This window comes from Choristoneura fumiferana, chromosome 16 (assembly GCF_025370935.1).
Source record: "Choristoneura fumiferana chromosome 16, NRCan_CFum_1, whole genome shotgun sequence".
Lineage (NCBI taxonomy): Eukaryota > Metazoa > Arthropoda > Insecta > Lepidoptera > Tortricidae > Choristoneura > Choristoneura fumiferana.
The window spans coordinates 7252730-7271500 of record NC_133487.1 but is presented as its reverse complement, the minus strand read 5'-3'; the positions used below and the strand labels follow the sequence as shown (position 1 = coordinate 7271500).

General features: G+C 35.3%; 1 protein-coding gene across 3 annotated transcripts in view; it reads right to left on the bottom strand.

Annotated features, from left to right (window-relative positions):
* Positions 1 to 18771, bottom strand: part of ths (thisbe) — a 106563-nt gene that overhangs the window by 22442 nt on the left and 65350 nt on the right. For 2 of the 3 annotated variants that reach the window (XM_074099128.1, XM_074099129.1), the window contains exon 3: positions 3034 to 3079. In XM_074099128.1, coding sequence (XP_073955229.1) covers positions 3034 to 3079 — 46 coding nt within the window. Of the gene's footprint in view, positions 1 to 3033; positions 3080 to 13536; positions 14052 to 18771 lie in introns of those variants that run through there. The other variant, XM_074099130.1, reaches the window with a different exon arrangement.

Here is an 18771-nt window from a genome sequence, read left to right as displayed (position 1 = left end):
TACAACTTAGTAATCCGTCAGAGGCCAAACTAGGCTAAGCCTGTATCTTGGTCCTCTGCGAGTGCGTTTGACAAAAGTAGGCAGATAAGAGAACCATAATTAATATTATATTATATATGTGTAAAAATACTGCTTTTGTTTGAAATTTCGTCTACGTCCCGTGGAAAATTGACACGATCCCGGAAAAAAATATAAGATGAGCTAATAATAGCTTCCTATATAGATGACAGATTTTTAAAATTGGCTCATTAGTTCTCCAGTTAACAAACAACATGACATTCAATACCATATTAAGTCAAAATAAAACTGTATTGAATAATATTTTTAATCTAACCTCTACATAGAACTCATTATGTAATACAGAATCATTTTGAGTTAATACGGTATTAAACGTCATGTTTGTTAGTACGCATTTTTTTTCTCCCTTTAATATTCATCATCATCATATCAGCCCTAGGACGTCCACTGTTGGACATACATAGGCCTCCTCTTATGAGATGGTAGCCTGGTAGGTCTATACCTTCAGTTGCTTTTTAATATTAGTTTAAAACTTGTTTTAAAGTTAAACTGCAAGTTATTATTTGCTTCATATTATTGAATTATGTATAAAATGGGTCTCATTACCTTAAGTCTATACCGTTCAATCTTCTCTTAGAAAACTGGCAAGCCGTTCAATGAGGTAAATTTCTTCATCAAGCAACTGCAGGTAATTACGGGGCGCGACAGCTAGCGAGCTAGGCTCTGATAGCATGTGTATTAAATTATATTGAAAATTATTTACAGGGCACGAATTGTTCATTCGCGGAATTGATGAGAGCAGAGACGTATAATGTGTCATTTTAGTATGAGTTTTTTGAGGACGAATACGCAACTGCCGCCAGAACGGGTTATATTTCAAGAGTATTGTATTTTTTCAGAGTGCCTTGTATTGTTCTATTATTCATAACTGTTGTTCTATTTAAAAAAAAAACTGTGATCCTATGATTACAGGGAAATAATGCTGTGATTTGTTAAAATCAGCACAATGTTTCTATATTTTTATGAACACAATAAAACTGCATTGAGCGACCAAAAATAGAGGATTTTGATTAAATTTAAAGCCACATAATTTAGACGTCCACATAAATCCAACATATGTATATCCAACAATATGCCAACTTTGCTTACACTTAATTTTAATGAATTGTGGTTATTCGCAAAACAACGCATAATCATTCTCGGTTACCTACCAGGAAAGTTATTTGAAATTCATGTTTATTAAATGACACTTGCTTAACGTTTTATCGTAAATAACTTTTCGTGAAAAGTGATATTAACCCTCGTTCTAAGTTCTATCAGACGTTAAAGGGCCTAAGCTATCTTATATGTTTCAGCGAGCGATTCTTGTGTATTTATGTCGTAGATCTTGTAAACGGCTCTAATGATTATCTATTGAATGGCTCTAATGAATGAAATTGACTATGCTATGTAGGGTTTCTGGGGGCGAACCATCAATCTAGCTGTATTTTATCTCAGGGAAAACGCGTGTTCTCGAGTTTTAGACCGAGAACCTGGGTCACCCGATGCTGCTCGAGTTATATAAAAAATACAATAATCTGGTAGTGACATCCTGATAGTCCAGCCAGGATCGTCTCCACAGGACGGAACTCTTCAACGGTTAATGGCATCGACTTTAAATTTGGTATGCAAATGTAGTTTGGGTGACAATACAATACAAGTACAGTCAACAAATAGTACAGTTAGCAATTGAATTTTTTACCAAAAACTTTTTAGCTTTTATTTTACTTGTCATATTATTCGTGGGTCAACTCAGTGGTCGGATCAACTTGAAATACATATTATGTAGATTGGATGACAATGCAAGTACAGTCAGAAAAAACTTACTTTTCTATATTGTATATGTCAAGGACGTCAACGGTACCAAAAAAAGTGTAACTACAAGACAGGAATTCCAAAGCTCCAAATAATAAAATTCCACATAATATACACCAGAGTAAACATACATTAGGATTAGAGGTGTCAGTTACTACAGTTAAATGGGGGTCACGATTTAAGATCACGAATTATTAAAACAATAAAAAATCCCACTCGACTGGTTTTCGTACGAAAATTGTTCACATATTTATAAAGGCAAACGAGTTTCAACAATAAGTGTTTTCAATGTCGTTGACGCAATAAGAGCGGTTTTCTTTTTTATTTAATAATCATCTTGACGTAGAATTAACTTAATATTTTAAGACTCCATATGAAATTGTTTATTGTGCTTTAGAAGTGGTAAAATTGTTCCTATAAATAGTGCTAATGTGCAGTGATATGTCTAACTAGATAAACATTAATAATATTATTATCCTTGATTATTATGAATCCGTAATTATCGGGATAATTATTGTTGAATATTACGAGGCATATGCCCAGCAAAACTTGTCATAGGTTTATCATCGCTCTAAAAAAACCTTTTGTTAGATATTTTGCAAATCCTACTAATATCATAAATGCGAAAATTTGTAAGTCTGTTTGTCTGTTTATATGCTTGTTTGTTACTTCATCACGTAATTTGAAATTCGGTATACAGATAGTTTCGAGTCCCGGGCCTTCCCCTATCCTATGTCCTTACATAGGTTAGTTTTTATCCCGGAAAATTTCATAGTTCCAGCGGGATAGTGAAAACCGAATTCTACGCGGACAGAGTCGCGGGTAACAGGCTAGTACTATATAAACCAACTAATTCACCGTTTCATTATCATCACCATATTATCCGTAGGACGTCCCTCATACACCTCCAGGTTGTTACTGATTATCATTTCTTCGTAATATAAACTCGCACTATGTTGCGCCGTACGTGCTACTCGGAAGGCTTAAGTTTTCTCATTACGACGCCTAATGCGAATAGAATAGCGTCTGCAATTGAAATTACTAATCCTTGCCGGTTAACTGACCTTTTAGTTACCTAATCAGTTACCGGCTGCCATATCATTGTTATATCATAATATTGTATTTTAACTATAGAGTTTTAAAGGACTTTTATTTACTTACCATCAGGAGGCACAATATCTTCGCAGAGACGGCAAGCTGTGGTAACCTGGAAACAAACAAATAAATGTTTAATAAATTAATGTTTTTAGGCACCACTAATATTTACACGATTTTGATTGAACCACTAGGTTACACGACTTTAAGCATGGTATGTTCAATGTTTTAGTCAAAGTACCTGGGCGACCGAGCTTTGCTCGGGCTAAAACTCGATAATAAGCGTTTTCCCAGATATAAAACCCCGGCGTCCCCGAAAACCCCTACATACCAAACTTCATCGAAATCGTTGGAGCCGTTTCCAAGATTCTGATTATATATCTATACAATACAATACAATAACTCTTTATTGCACACCAACGCAGTAAGAAGTACAGAAATCAAGGTATACCTATACATAGAGATTTTCTAAGTGAAGCAATAAGGTAAAGGTAAGGTAAGGTAAGGTAATATTATAGCTTTAATATCTAATACCTTTAGACGAGTCGTTTGACATAAAATCTTGTCTATCAATATAACTTAACATTATTATGGAGAACGAATGGCCGTTGGGGCCGAAAAGTTTTGTAATAGAGACCGCGGATCGGCAAGCGCAGCGTAGGACGTCCACCAATGAGATGGACGGATGACCTGGTTAAAGCCCCAGGTTCAGTGGTTGCAGGCCGCGTCAAACCGAAGCAACTGGATCTTTATGGCGGAGGCCTATGTCCAACAGTTGACATCCTACAGCTAATAGTTATGATGATGGTGAACAATGTTTCAACATCTGTTTATGGTTGAACGTTTTAATATCATGGTCAATGAAGATACAAGCTTGAAATGACGTTGCCTGAGCGTCATCAAAAACGCCCCCGAACAAAAGCTTGTGACAGCCAACGATTGTTTATACATCATCAGGGTGTTATATTTTGATAATGTATACAATACAATACAATGGCTCTTTATAGTACACCAGAAATAGTAAGCGATACAGAAAACCTACCCACTTCTACCTAACGACTACCTACCTACCTACTTTTATCAAATAAATGATTGATTGATTGAAAACAGGTACACAGAGAGAAAATTAATATTATAAATGCAAGTGATACACACAACTTTAAAACATTTTGCATGTCTTTCTGACAAAACATGTCGCACTGTAAATTGTATGTAAACCATCTTCTTTGTACCATGTTTGAGCAAATAAATTACTGATTACGGCCTTATTGCTTAACAGCGATCTTTCCCAGGCAACCCTTTTACAGAAAGAAGGAAGGACTAGTTTACAGCAGGTGGTGCATCAGAAGTAAGTTCAGAAAATTAAAACGCAACAAAAATACATCTACAAATACATACATAAGTATATCGTACATATAATACAGGTCTAAAATAAATATAGGCAGTGAGATAAACAGCAACACATAAATAAATAAATATATTATCATAAAGCTCATTATTACAAGATGACAGATAGTGCATAGATTTAAATAGTGGCAAAGATACGTTCGTATACATACTTACAATAGTTTTTGCTGTTAGTGTCTAGTACCCTAGTACCCACAGTAGATTCAACTAGAATCCTACTTTATTATAAATAATTGTTACTTCTTCACGCTAAAACGGCTGGACGCATTTGGATGAAATTTGGTACGTAGATAGCTGGACGTCTGGAATAACACATAGGTTACACTTTTATCCCAATATTCCCACGAGATACGGATAAAATCTCGAAATAACAACTTTTGGGCTTAGTGTCATGAAATTTTATATAAAGTTAGCTGGACGTCTGAAATAACACATAGATTACTTTTTATCCCGAAATTCCCACGGGTCAGGAATAAAACCTTGGATATTTCAACCGCTGGGTTTAGGATCTTTAAATTTTGGTCAGTTGTTCTTAACACAATCTCAATGAAGACCACAATATAAATTTTGAGAATTCCCTGGGGAATTTGTAAGATCCCGGAATTTCAATTGTATCTACCAGATCGAATGCACGTGCGTAACTAGGGTAAACTCTAGTATCAAATATATTAGTCCAAGCGAATGAACGAGTTAACCTAGTCTAACTTATATTATAAATGCGAAAGTTTGTGTGTGTGTGTGTGTGTGTGGTGTGTGTGTGTGTGTGTATATACTTATGTTTGTTACTCCTTCACGCTAAAAGGTGTGGACGTTGGGATAATTTGGTATGTAGATGGCTGGACATCTGGAGTAACATAAAGGCTACTTTTTATCCCGATATTCCCACGGGATAGGGTTAAAATCTTGAAGTAACAATCGTTGCGCTTAGAGTCACAAACTAGTCATAGTGGCTTTTAATACAACGTCAATGAAAACCACAACGTAATTTTCGGGAATTCACACAGGAATTTTGTAAAATTTCGAAATTTCAATTCAACTGCTGTATCTAATAATTTACGCGTGCTCTAGTAGCTAATAAATTACAACTATTCGAACGTCACGTGGGCTATAGCATTCTACATGATCACGCGCCAGCAAGTTAATTCAATAATATAGTGTTCAGGCTGTTCGCACCGGCAAAGTCTAACGAGAAAATAATTTACTACACATTAACTCTAGAAAGCATCAGCAGTGTCAAGTTAGTTACGTGCTGCTTGTTTGTCAAGATGCTTCTATTTACGTGGACCCGATCAAAGAATGTCGGTACATTACGAGTATGTGTGTCAGTAAAATGGATATCGTTGTTATCAGGATTTTGTACAGTCGAGTTGTTGTTGTTGTTGAACTTGTGGGAAAAAATTGTTTAAAAACATCTAAACACGACTTTATTGTTAACGGCGTAGAAGCGTGTTCAGATATTTTTGATCAATTTTTTGCTCACAAGTTTATGAACTCGACTGTACCTCGAAAGGAAAATATTTAATTATTATCCGCCCCGTTTTTTTATCTACCATAATAATAAATAATAAATAAACTTTATTCAGTACCATAAATGTATAATATACTGACTATAACCACTATTTTTGAGTTTACAGATATAATTTCAGGCAGGGTTCAAAAATATTCTGATATTTATGATATACCTATATCCTATATTATATCAAAAGTTTGTCTGGCTTTTTTAGGGTTCTGTACAAAAAAAATGAAACCCTTATAGGATCACTCGTGCGTCCGTCTGTCACAGCCAATTTGCTCCTAATCTACTAGAGCAAATCAGGTGAAATTTGGTCGGATGGTGTAATCCAGGGGTCGGCAACGCGCGGCGCGCAGGCCGCATGTGGCCCGAGACCTATTTCCTTGCGGCCCGCAACTGTTTTATAATATGACTTATATAACCTACCTACAATAGGTAACTATAGGTAGATATCTATTAGGTACAAAATTATCTTAGAAGTGCGAACTTTATCTATTTTGTACACTATATGGCACTGTCTCCCAAAAGGTTGCTGACCCCTGCGAAATCCTATGACCCAAACACAGATGTGCAAAGTATATATATATATGCTTTGTGCGCGTGTTGCAGCAGCCGCTGAGTCGCGTTGCTCCGAAGACGAAGGGCTACGGATTAGCCCGAAACATGTCGAGCTAAACTCGATTTAAGACGTGAGTTATCCGGGTCATTATATTTAATATAATAAACACACAAATTAAAACTCACGTATAAACGCGTCCTTTGACTAATAGCTTCGGCAAGCTCAAGAACTTCGTCTCGCAAACCGGAAGCAATACTTATTACAAGAAAAGTCAAATAGTCATAAACCCATAAGGCACTAGCGATTTTCCTATAGGACGCCGACTACACTAATAACGCCTCTACTTGAAAATGGAAAGCGCAAACAATTCAGAGTGTGTTTGTGGTATACTACCACATGCCTAACTAGTTAATTGAAGAGACCGATGGAACTTAGACAAACTACAAAATACCTAATGAAAAAATAACTCGTTATTTCTAAGTGTTATCTGCTTAATAGGCAGGTAATCTAATCAAAAGTTCCTTAAGAATACTTGACTATGTTAATTCTAAGAAGATTAAGAGTTGAGGAAATTGACGATCATCTTTTAATCTAGTTTCGCGAAAAATGTGCTGATTAATACTTTTATCTTGTGGAATTAGTGAAAAATAAAAGAAAAACACTTGAACTTGGCGCGATTAGTAGTAGAAAATATACAACGTTCTGGCATTCCTTGGGAGTCGTTAAGATTTTGGAATTTTATCCCGATCACGATGGGATGGAATATCGGGATAAAAAGTTAACAATGTGTTATGCCAAATGTCTACATACCTAATTTGATCCAAGTCGTAAAGCCGTTTTAGCGGAAAGGAGTAACAAATACACAGAAAATTTTGCATTTATAACATTATTAGCCTCATGGCATAAATTAGTTAAACGATAGATAATTATTAGATTAACAATAAAGATTGCAATCAATAATTATTTCAAAAAACATTTTAAATAGAATGCATTTGAATTGACGCGTTTGGTTATTTATTGTTTCGACATATGCGTATTATAACTCAAAAGTTATAAGTAAATGGACATATTTTATTTGTCATATTATAAATAAAATTGGCGTTAAAAACGTACACGCAATTATTTTAAAAGGTATTACTGGGAAAAGATTTTCACTTTGGCTATCAGGAAAGATAAGCTACTACATTATCAGTGTGCCATATTATTGTTTAAATCTTTAGTAAATTTTACATAATCGTTCCTATCTCTAAACTGGTAATAAACTAGAATGCTAATATCAAGATAGACCACGTCTAGTTTCATAATTGTGACATTTTTGTGCGTACGATTATAATTTAACATTATTTGTCATTTAACATTTATTTTCAATTAAAATTATTTTACCCCTATATAGGCTGTGTCATTCCAGCATAGATACATCCCATCAAAACATAAATGTGAAATGAGAGCCAAGTTCAATAAGTTCAATAATACGATTGATTGATTGATTGATTGATTGTTGACTTTAACGACAAGAGAAGTGAGATCGAAATAGGTGCCAAGTGCCAATAGTCAGTCCTGAAATTATTTTATAACAACTTAAAATATCATTTCTTCTTATAACTTACGATAATATATTGAAGCGTAAGCGACTTGGCTAGTTTTCATATACAGTCAGTGATAAAAAATGACGATTTTTGGATGTTGATATCTAAATAACCGTTTGAGGTGTGTCACAAGTTTCAATAAATGAGCCATATCTGACACGTTTAAATGTGAAATAGTTTTTGAGTTATGAGGGGGACAAAACTGGCTCCAAATGGTTCGGGTAAAATTACTCACGGTGCTGGCCGCCAGTTCTGTTAGCTTGAACTTGGCTTAGACATGCGGTCTAGATTATATAAATTTTATAGTATAAGAAATTGTGAATAGGTAAACGGTCAAAGTGTATTTACATAGATGATTAGTCATTTAGTGGACGTGTTTCTTTTGTATTATTTTTTGTATTAGTTTATAAATAGTTTTAGTCTTGGATGTTAGATAGTATTTATTGCTTTTCCTTGTTATTTCTTTATTGTACAAAATAAAACCATTTTTTGATTGAAATGAAACATTGAATAAAGAAAAATTCTGCTAAGAACAAAATATAGGAGTAGTAGAGTAGTTAGTCTCAAAATATAAGACAAGTGAAAAATATGTCACCCATTGGCGTCTTAAAACATTTAGGTAAACATAAACAAGTTTAATATATCTAGTAACAATTGGATTACGCTTTTTGGAGTACGGTAATATCAATGCGATCATAAATTTATTTTTTATCAGAAACCCTGAGCACTGAACTAAATAGATAATGTACATATATGGATTAATATAATTCGCAAACCTAATAGTAATTTTATTTTGTATATCTACAAGAAATAATGTATATAATAACATAATATCAAGAAATTACATTATTTAATGTCTAATAATTTTTGTATTGCAAGCAGATATTTTAGTTTTGGCTAATGCTCTAACCGTTCTTTTTTTTGTTACTAACATTAATACATGTCTTAATTTTTTCAAATATGAACAGGTAAATTTGTATAAAGTAAAGGAAAACTAAAGCTAACCTTTTTTTAGCCTCCAAACCTATATTTACCTGTATCGCTCAGATGGCTGTCATGTAGGTATGTATGTACACGCTACCAATCCTTTTTTATTTATATAATACGGATATGGCTATTGGCTACGTTTGCGGGGAAGTGCCAATTTTTTCCAAAGCAAATATAATTCGCCCTTAGCTATATGCTGTGGAATTATGGGACTTTATTTTATTTATTACTTATTTATTTATTTATGTATTCGGATACAAACTGTACAATTAAACTTGCTTAATAAACAATTACATCTAACATTGACCAACAAAGTTGCCACAGGTTTTTATTGGGAAATAATAAAATATAAAAAATAAATATTTAAATCGTCCCATGCGAAACGAATGTTTTATATTTTACTAGCTTTTACCCGCGGCTTCGCACGCGTAAACTATTCGGTTTGGTAGTTGCAATTGAAATTTTCGGGATTTTACAAAATTCCCCTGGAAATTTCCAAAATTTATATCGTAGTCTTCATTTAGTTGTGTTGTGAATAACTGTACAAAATTCAAGACTAAACCCAGTGCTGAAATTTCAAAATTTTTCCTATCCAATTTCAAATTCAAATAATTTTATAAAACTACCGTTTTTTGAAAGACCATCATTGCCAAGAAGAATGCGCCGCAAAAAACTTGGCAGAAAGTCATTTTTTTTTAAATAAAATAATTACTTACAAATAATATACTTAAAACTACAGTATACAATTAAAGAAAAAAATACAAAATAATAATAATAATACAGGGATGTATGGGGTCCCTTAGTTACAAAACTATCCCGTGGGAATATCGGGATCAAAAGTAGCGTATGTGTTATTCCAGACGTCCGGCTACCTACATACCAAATTTAATGACTCTAAGCCCAGCGGTTATTATTTCAAGATTATATCCCTATACCTTGAGAATATCGGGATAAAAAGTAGCCTATGTGTTATTCCAGAGGTCCAGCTACCTACATACTAAATTTCATGGCTCTAAGCCCAGCGGTTGTTATTTCAAGATTTTTTACCTACGTATCCCGTGGGAATATCGGGTCAAAAAGTCGTCTATGTGTTATTCCAGACGTCAAACTACCTACATACCAAATTTCATGACTCTAAGCCCAGCGGTTATTTCGAGATTCTATCCCTATCCCGTGGGAATATCGGGATAAAAGTATTCTATGTTTTAATCCAGGTAAAAAATCTAACTTTTCGCCAAATTTCATCCAAATCCGTCCAGCCGTTTCAGCGTGAAGAAGTAACAAACATACTCACTCACTCACTCACTCACTCACTCACAAACTTTCACATTTATAATATTAGTAGGATAATCATAATCATAATAATCATATATTTTATAGCGTATTTTTTCAGTTTGAAAGATTTATTAAATTCAGTACGACGCAGCTATATTGATTATTTGCAATTAAAATAGGTATAACTATCCACACGAGTACAAACAACCTTTAAAACATAGTAGGTACATACATACATACATAAAATCACGCCTCTTTCCCAACGGGGTAGGCAGACATAGTATAATAAATTAATTAATCACATTTATATAATGTTTGTCTAAACGAATGGCAAGGCCCTTTTCGGAAAAAAAGTAATTCTCAATTCTAATAAAATTATTTATTCAGATAGCAATAGGTACATCATGTCAAATCACAAAATTAAAATTAAATTAAACCAAATTAAATCAATTAATAAAATTAAACCTAAGCACTCACTGTCATTAAATTAAATCGAACCAAATTAAATCAGTTAATAAAATAAATAAAAATTAAACTAAACACTGACATTAAATAAATAATATATATGTCATCATCATCATCAGCCTATGTTCGTCCACTGCTGGACATAGGCCTCTCCCATGGCACGCCACTGAGCACGATCCTCGGCTACTCTCATCCAGCTCTTGCCAGCCGCACTGCGAAGATCATCGCTCCACCGAGTCTGAGGACGTCCTACGCTACGTTTGCCGATCCGTGGTCTCCTCTCAAGAACTCGTCTACCCCGTTATCGGTTTTTCGGGTTATATGGCCGGCCCATTGCCACTTCAGCGTGCTAATGCGGTGGGCTATATCGATAACTTTGGTTCTCTGTCGGATCACTTCGTTACGAGTTCGACCTTTCGGAGAAACTCCGAGCATAGCCCTTTCCATAGCACGATGAGCAACTTTAAATTCGTGGACCAGCCCTACCGTGAGCGTCCATGTTAAAATATATATAATTAAAAAGAATAAAAAAATAATAAACTAACCTAAATATCCCTCCCCCTCCCAATTCTCAATTTGGTTTAGCCATCTTCAAATAAATATAGTTCAATCACAAAACTTGTCTCTTACACGATTGATATTTTATGTCCACTCCCAAATACATCATCATCATTGTATCAGGCACAGGCCTTCCCCTTAACCTTCATTGCTTCTGTTGGAAGCGGCCTGCATCCACCGTGAACCCAGGCTTTAACCAGGTCATTCGTCCATCTCATTGGTGGACGTTCTACGCTGCGCTTGCCTATCCGCGGTCTCTTCTAGAACTTTTCGGCCCCAACGGCCATCTATTATCCGTACTATATGCCCTGCCTATTGCCACTTCAACAAGCTGATTCGCTACAAATAATGAAAGCCTAAGAATCTCATGTCACAGAGTCCTTCAAACATTAGCATTTATATATCTCTTGGGACTCATTATACTGCCATATGTTCCAATTCACATGTTCCCCGCGAATTATCTAAAATCGTTATCAAATGACGATGATATGTGACTGGCAACCGGCTCGCATGTAGAATCACAAAAATACAATAAACACCAGAATCGATAAAATAATTCTTTACGACTACCAGATTATAGGTTATCTGGCACTTGAGTAGGTAACCTCTTAGTAATTAATATCACGGCTAGCTCATTTTTTTTAAATTTAATATAATTTTTTGCTGACGTGATTCATCATCATCATCATCCCAGCCTATATACGTCCCACTGCTGGGCACAGGCCTCCTCTCAGATCAAGAGGGCTTGGGCCATAGTTCCCACGCGGGCCTAGTGCGGATTGGGAACTTCGCACGCACCGTTGAATCGCTTCGCAGGTTTGTGCAGGTTTCCTCACGATGTATTCCTTCACCGCAAATCTCGTGGTAAATTTCAATTGTAATTCCGCACATGAATTTCGAAAAACTCAGAGGTGCGAGCCGGGGTTCGAACCCACGACCCTCTGCTTGAGAGGCGATAGGTCAAACCACTAGGCCACCACGGCTGACGTGATTCATTCGATATAAAAGAAAGAGCCTTAGATTTATTCGGCACAAACAAGCAAAAAATAAGAATAAGCATAGTGAAATTATATGCCAAATAAACTAGAGACGAAAGAACTGTCAAGTTAGCAATGCTTTGAGAACCACAGCGTTTCAGTTCCATCGTTTAATACATAAGTTATTTTTAACAGTTTAATTAATAACACAAATTTTACAATAAACTCTATAAATAATAACAATTATTATTATTTTTAATAAATAATTAATTGAAGACCTAGTTATCTTTAGTGGGTGAATTTAAATAAAAGTCTCCCGTTATCATTACCCATATTAATTTTAATTTACCCGTTAGTGTCCCACATAGGTCTTCCTTTTTTCCAAGTTAATTTATTAATTAAATGACGCACAAAAAAAGTGGGACTAAGTGGGAGTCGGATTATCGCATGAACAGTTCTGTAGTATCGTGCAATTTCTATTAAAATCAAGCCGAAAACGACAATCTAAATAATCTACCCTTTGAAACGGTTCTGTAATAGGCGTTGACAGTTGGCACACTTAATTTGCAGAAGCCTAAAAATGTTTTATGTTTTTAATTTTGTTGCCATAGTAAATTATTCAAACACGCATTACTGGCCACTTTACGAAACCACGTTTTTCTTTAAATCCCTGATAGCATAATTAGTTAATATAAGTAGGTATTGCACGAATTATCTGTCACTCACTCCGGTAACTTATCGCAGTACTTTTACAATAAATAAAATAATTGTTACCGTTTGCACAACAAGTGATATAAAAAATGTACGAAGACACAAAATATTATAAAGTTTAGCGCTTATTTAGTATTTAGCGCTTGAAAGTCAACTGTTGAATTATACAATAATTTATTACTTTATCACTTACCGACTTATTTATGCGCACTTACCTTCTCGTAATCTATTTAATCACCTTTAAATTATACATGCGTCTACTTAGATAATTTATAAATATTCCATTCATAACGATTTAGATATTTACCACGTGAAAATATAAGCGCAAGATAAAAGCTATATTGAGTGTTTATTCACAATCTGTCAACCGATTAACAACAAGAAAAATACACTTCTAAATTGTCAGACAAAACAAACGCCTAGACGCTTAAAACAACTACCCGCCGCGCGCGGCTACGACGGATAATTTAAAAGGCCTCGCAACAATATTTAATTTACTAAGTGAATAAATAAATAACATCTTTGACTTACATAGCCGAACTTTGCCGTCATGTTGTGTCTCGTTGTATATTATGTAGAACACACATCTAAATGAATTGCTCTGCCACTTATCCTTTAGAAAAACTGAACAATCCACTTTTATATAACTATTTTTCAACACACTTCGCATTCAAATGGACTAAACACTTGAAATCGTTTACTTTTTGTACCTAAGTACGACGCAACAATAGCTTTTGTGGTCATAAGAAGTTGAAAATAACTGGGAAAATTCTGAACGTTCTCTGAACGGAAACACTACACTTTCGTACTCGTAAATTTTCCGAATAAAGCCTACGAAACCCCGCGCGAATTCAAAAATAGAACACTTCGTTTGTGGAACACTCCTTTGACGGTTTCCTTGGAGAGTTTTTTTCTTTTTACTTTCATGTGCGGGTGGGAGTTTTTTTTTTCACGCGCGGTTTTTATGGGGCTTCAGCGCTCACGGCAACATGCGCGCAGTGCAGCGGTCAGCCATCGACTAAGAGATAAAAACCTCGCTTGATTATAAACTTATAAGCTAAACTTTTTTGTTCGTGTGCGTGCAGGCGTCGGTGTGCACGATAGGCTTTTGTCGGTGGTCAGTCAAAGTTTTCACTGAGCCTACTTTGAAAAATGTGGTTTGTTTTTGTTTACACTTTGTTAGCACTAAGATAGATTCTGTGGATATGCGACCTCGACCCGAATTTTGAACAGTTGTGCTAGCTAAGGTTGAAAATAGAGTAAACGGTAAAAGTATTTTCTGAAGATGCTTGTAACTTATATTTTATGTATAAAGAGTAATCTACACCTGTGCTACCTACCAAGGCAAGCGCGTACTTAATCTACGAGCAAGTTATCAAAACGGGTCAATGTAGCCCGTGCCTTACTACCAACAACTGCATTTAGTTCTTTACTTTACTATTTACAAAACATTGTTTCTTTAACATGTTGTGCAGGTGTTAAAATTTTGTTAATATTCTCGTAGACTAAGTTTGCTTCTTATTTTTCTGACTTTCTAAATTCGTTGTATTAAAATTAAATTACAAGTGACTTTTCCTTTTTCATGTTACTTCAAAACGATGGCTCAAAGTTTGTATGAGGCACAAAAACTGTAGAAAAAAATTATAGATTTCATAGAACTTCGTCTATATCAAAAATTTGGCTCTTTCACAAGTAGGTAATCTAGTGAGAAGGAAACGTGAAGAAAATCCAAGACATGATTTAGTCTTCATACCTACTTTTGGACCAATATATTTAATTTTTTGTAGATCGTAGGTATGATCTACAATTGAACAAAAATCTGTTTACTAAATTTTGTAGCCACTAAATGCCGAATTATTCTTAGGATACACCTCTTCGTTGACTGGACTATTAAAAAATTTCTCTTGACAACCATTACATACTTAAATTTACACAGCCGACAATCCTGCATAATATTACTAAAAGTGTAATCAATTAATGTTTACAGTTGCTGTTTCTGGGTCGCACACGAATTACGGTGCCAGTAACCTTAACTTTGAATTATAAACAAACGGAACACCTAAGCAGATATTTACTAATTAATTTTTAAAAACAATACGCAGCAAGATGGTTTTGTTTTCGTTATAATTAGGAAGTTCGTGTAGTCACGGCTTGTCGTGCAAACGGTGATAATGTTTTTCGTTCCTTAAACGTTAACCGATATTACCGATTTTTCGATTTTGACTGTCATATCAAAAATTGGTTAACATCGGCGTTATGGAGATAGAGAACTTTTATCAAAACTAGTTTTTTAATGTTATTAGGAAGAGGGCTTTGCTCGGGATTTATCTACCTAAGGGATCAAAAAAATATAAATAAGGAGATACGTAGAAGAACGAGAGTCACCGACATAGACAAGCGAATTAGCTCACGGAGAACAGATGGCCGTTGCGACCGAAAAGTTCTCGAATAGAGATCGCGGATGGGCAAGCGCGGGCGTAAGACGTTCGCCAACGAGTAGAACGGATGATCTGGTTAACAGAGTGGATGCAGGCCGCTATCAACCGAAACAACTGGAAGTCTATGGGGCAGGCCTATTTCCAACAATAGACGTCCTACAGCTGACATGATGATGATGATTACTTTCGACTTAAAAAGAAAGAAATTAATTGGGCTGTAAAAATATATACTTTATAATGTATAACAACGACACTTATTTCATTGCGAACTTGAAAATCGAGAAACCGACTGCGCACAAACAAATTGTGCTAATATCGTCCTAATGTTATTACAACAAAAACCTTGTACCAAAATGTGCATTTCATTTGGGTACATCATTCCGTGGCTATACCTATTTGTAAAAGCGTGTTTGAATTGTTTCGAAGTTGGAAACTTGACTGTGTCGTCCTTCCTTTATTGCGTTAAGTATTTCAAGTCCTAGCTTTATGTTGATCTTATGTAAAACAAAACATTTGTCCTTTAGCGCTTAAACGAAAACTTAATGTTATTTTTTCTATATTTTCTTTTTACAGTAGAATACAATTAAGCTACAAATTTTGTACAATCACTTTCTAGTGCACCTATATGTTAATTCAGATATAAATCGGCCAAATTGCAAGTCTCAAGCTTCTATAGTTCGAACTGCTTACTGTCTGTTAGTCAGTTATGGTACTGTTTTTAGTAGGCAAGTATAGATTTATAATGTAATGTTGTTAGTGTAGGTATACGAGTATAATGTTTTAAACTTTGGTAATTTTCACTCACCGGCCGCTACACTGTGACTGAAAAGTCAAGTTAATTTCGACAATATAATAATAATAATAATATCTTTATTCAAGAAGACAAAATTGCACAAGAGAGGTAATAAACAATTCATCATCATCATCATCATCATCCCAGCCTATATACGTCCCACTGCTAGGCACAGGCCTCCTCTCAGAACAAGAGGGCTTGGGCCATAGTTCCCACGCGGGCCCAGTGCGGATTGGGAGCTTCGCAATAAACAATTACAAAAAAAAATCTTAGGTTTACGTAACATAGTTTACATTTAATGTTTAAGTCGAGAATCCCGGGTGTGCTATTAGTTTAAATAGTGGTTACCAAGTGCTTTAAATATTTAACTGTCATAGTAAAATAATAAAACTAAAATTTACTGTGCCAATAACTACTATGTAGAATAAAGCCTACCTAGAACTACTTCGTAGTTAAACTATGCCGCTCGGGTCAGGCAGGTCGCTGTATAATTATTCCAAGTGGCCTCAACTTGGCAACTATAGCTGAAAATTACTGCAGCAACCTTGGCCTATAGTATTAAATTATATGCACCTATTTTTCACACAGATAAGCTTAAGGTATCTTAATTCTTTCTCTGTTCTCGGTTTTATTAGGTCCGGTTACCGGTCTTTGAAGAAATCGGATCCCGAACTACCATTATGCTGTTGGTAGACTCCACTCGGTAGTTTTTCTGGCGCGTTTAAAAAAAATGAATCATATGCCGCATCACTCATCGTTTCCAGTACTAAGTAGATTACAAATTACAGATAATTCAATTGATTAACAGTTGATGGTTTTTCCTAGAATTCGACTGGACACATGAAAAGGAAATTTCCTCGTTCCGGAGTCGTTGACCACATGCCTGCGACAACATTTGACGTCGCTTCCTTGTTTAGTCTGAAGTACTGTGTAAAGAGGATTGTTTTGACAACACTGCCTTGACCGCCAAGACGTGCCCAACCGGTGACCTTTGAAAAACCTTTTTATTTCCTTCTGCTGCGTAAATGCGTGTTTTCAATCGGAATATTTTCATATAGGAAGTGGTGGGAAATGTAGATCTAATTGACTGCGTGCAGGGAAATCGTGATCGGGATTTAAGCTGAGGACCGTTGAAGTAGTAGGAAGGATAATCAGAATTATAATACTACGTTTACAAATAAGTAGCTACCTACTTGAGTTAGCTAATACAGTTCACGTATAATAGGTATGCGGTTTACAAATCATTGTATTGTTTTAAGGTTAAAAGGTAGCTTACTGAAAATAAGCTTTGTGGCTTGCCGCAGTATTATGCCGAATTCAGGAATGCTTGTTAATTTTCTTGTTTATTATATGTTCTTTCTTTTTATTTGTTATTGTAACAAATTTCTGATGAAATTACATATAATCATGGTTTTATTGTAATAACCTGATACAAAACATTTTAAGTCTTTATTTAGATTTCATAGGTACAAATCCTAACACAGCCATTGTCGCTTCAATAAAAACGTACATATGTATCCGACATGCATTAAAAGTCATAAAAATCAAATTAACATACAAATACGGACGCGCTAAGTAATCCTTAGTCAATAAAGTGTGTAGAATATATTTGGTCTTGAAACGTCATTCGGTGACCACGATAAACTCAGTGAAGTGCAATTTCGTGTACGATTAAGAGAGGCTGTATCAATAACGCTCGGCACTCATTACGCTGTGTTGGCTCAAAGGGAGTCATTCGCTATCCTGCTTATCATTTTAAAAATGAAAATGTTTTTCTGGTGAGCTGGGTGTGATGTGAACCTCCTAAATCATAGTTGCGCGCCAAGTGTGCTACCGAGTGCACCAACCCACTCCAAAATTTTGATCACTTGCATACGACAAATAGTCCGACGTTCCAAAATGCATTGGAAAGGCATAAAAAATGTAGATCAGTAGGGATATACCAAAAAAAAACAAATCAGAAATAATTTATACCCTTTTGGGGTCATCATCATCATCATCATCATCATCGGCCTATCTTAGTCCACTGCTGGACATAAGCCTCTCCAGTTGCACGCCACTGAGCACGATCCTCGGCCAGTCTCATCCAGTTCTTGCCAGCCAGCAGCAGTGCTTGCCCTTTTGGGGTAGGTACATTTTTACCCCCACAACTTATGCACTACTCCGACGAGGAGGAAAACCTAGGGTAGTCATATTTATTGGGCAACAAAATGAAGCTATTTCAAAAATAAAACCTTTTGTAGTTATTTCCGATTTCAATTCTATTCCTACAGGCATTTTGATGGTGTACTTGGACGGTTTCCAAAATAAAGTTTTAATTACCTATCTTTGCATTGGGAATTATTCCCAATAGGTACTTACATGAGTGCTTGATCCTCCATAGCATCCTTTAGTCTCATAATCTCTCGTATTTGTTTACCTCACCGTCACAGTATATCTATAACGCTATAATGTAGCATTACGGGCTATAATGAGCGAGCCAGAGTAAATAAACTACCCTTGAGGAGACACTTACTGAGTACTTGACCGGCCAAC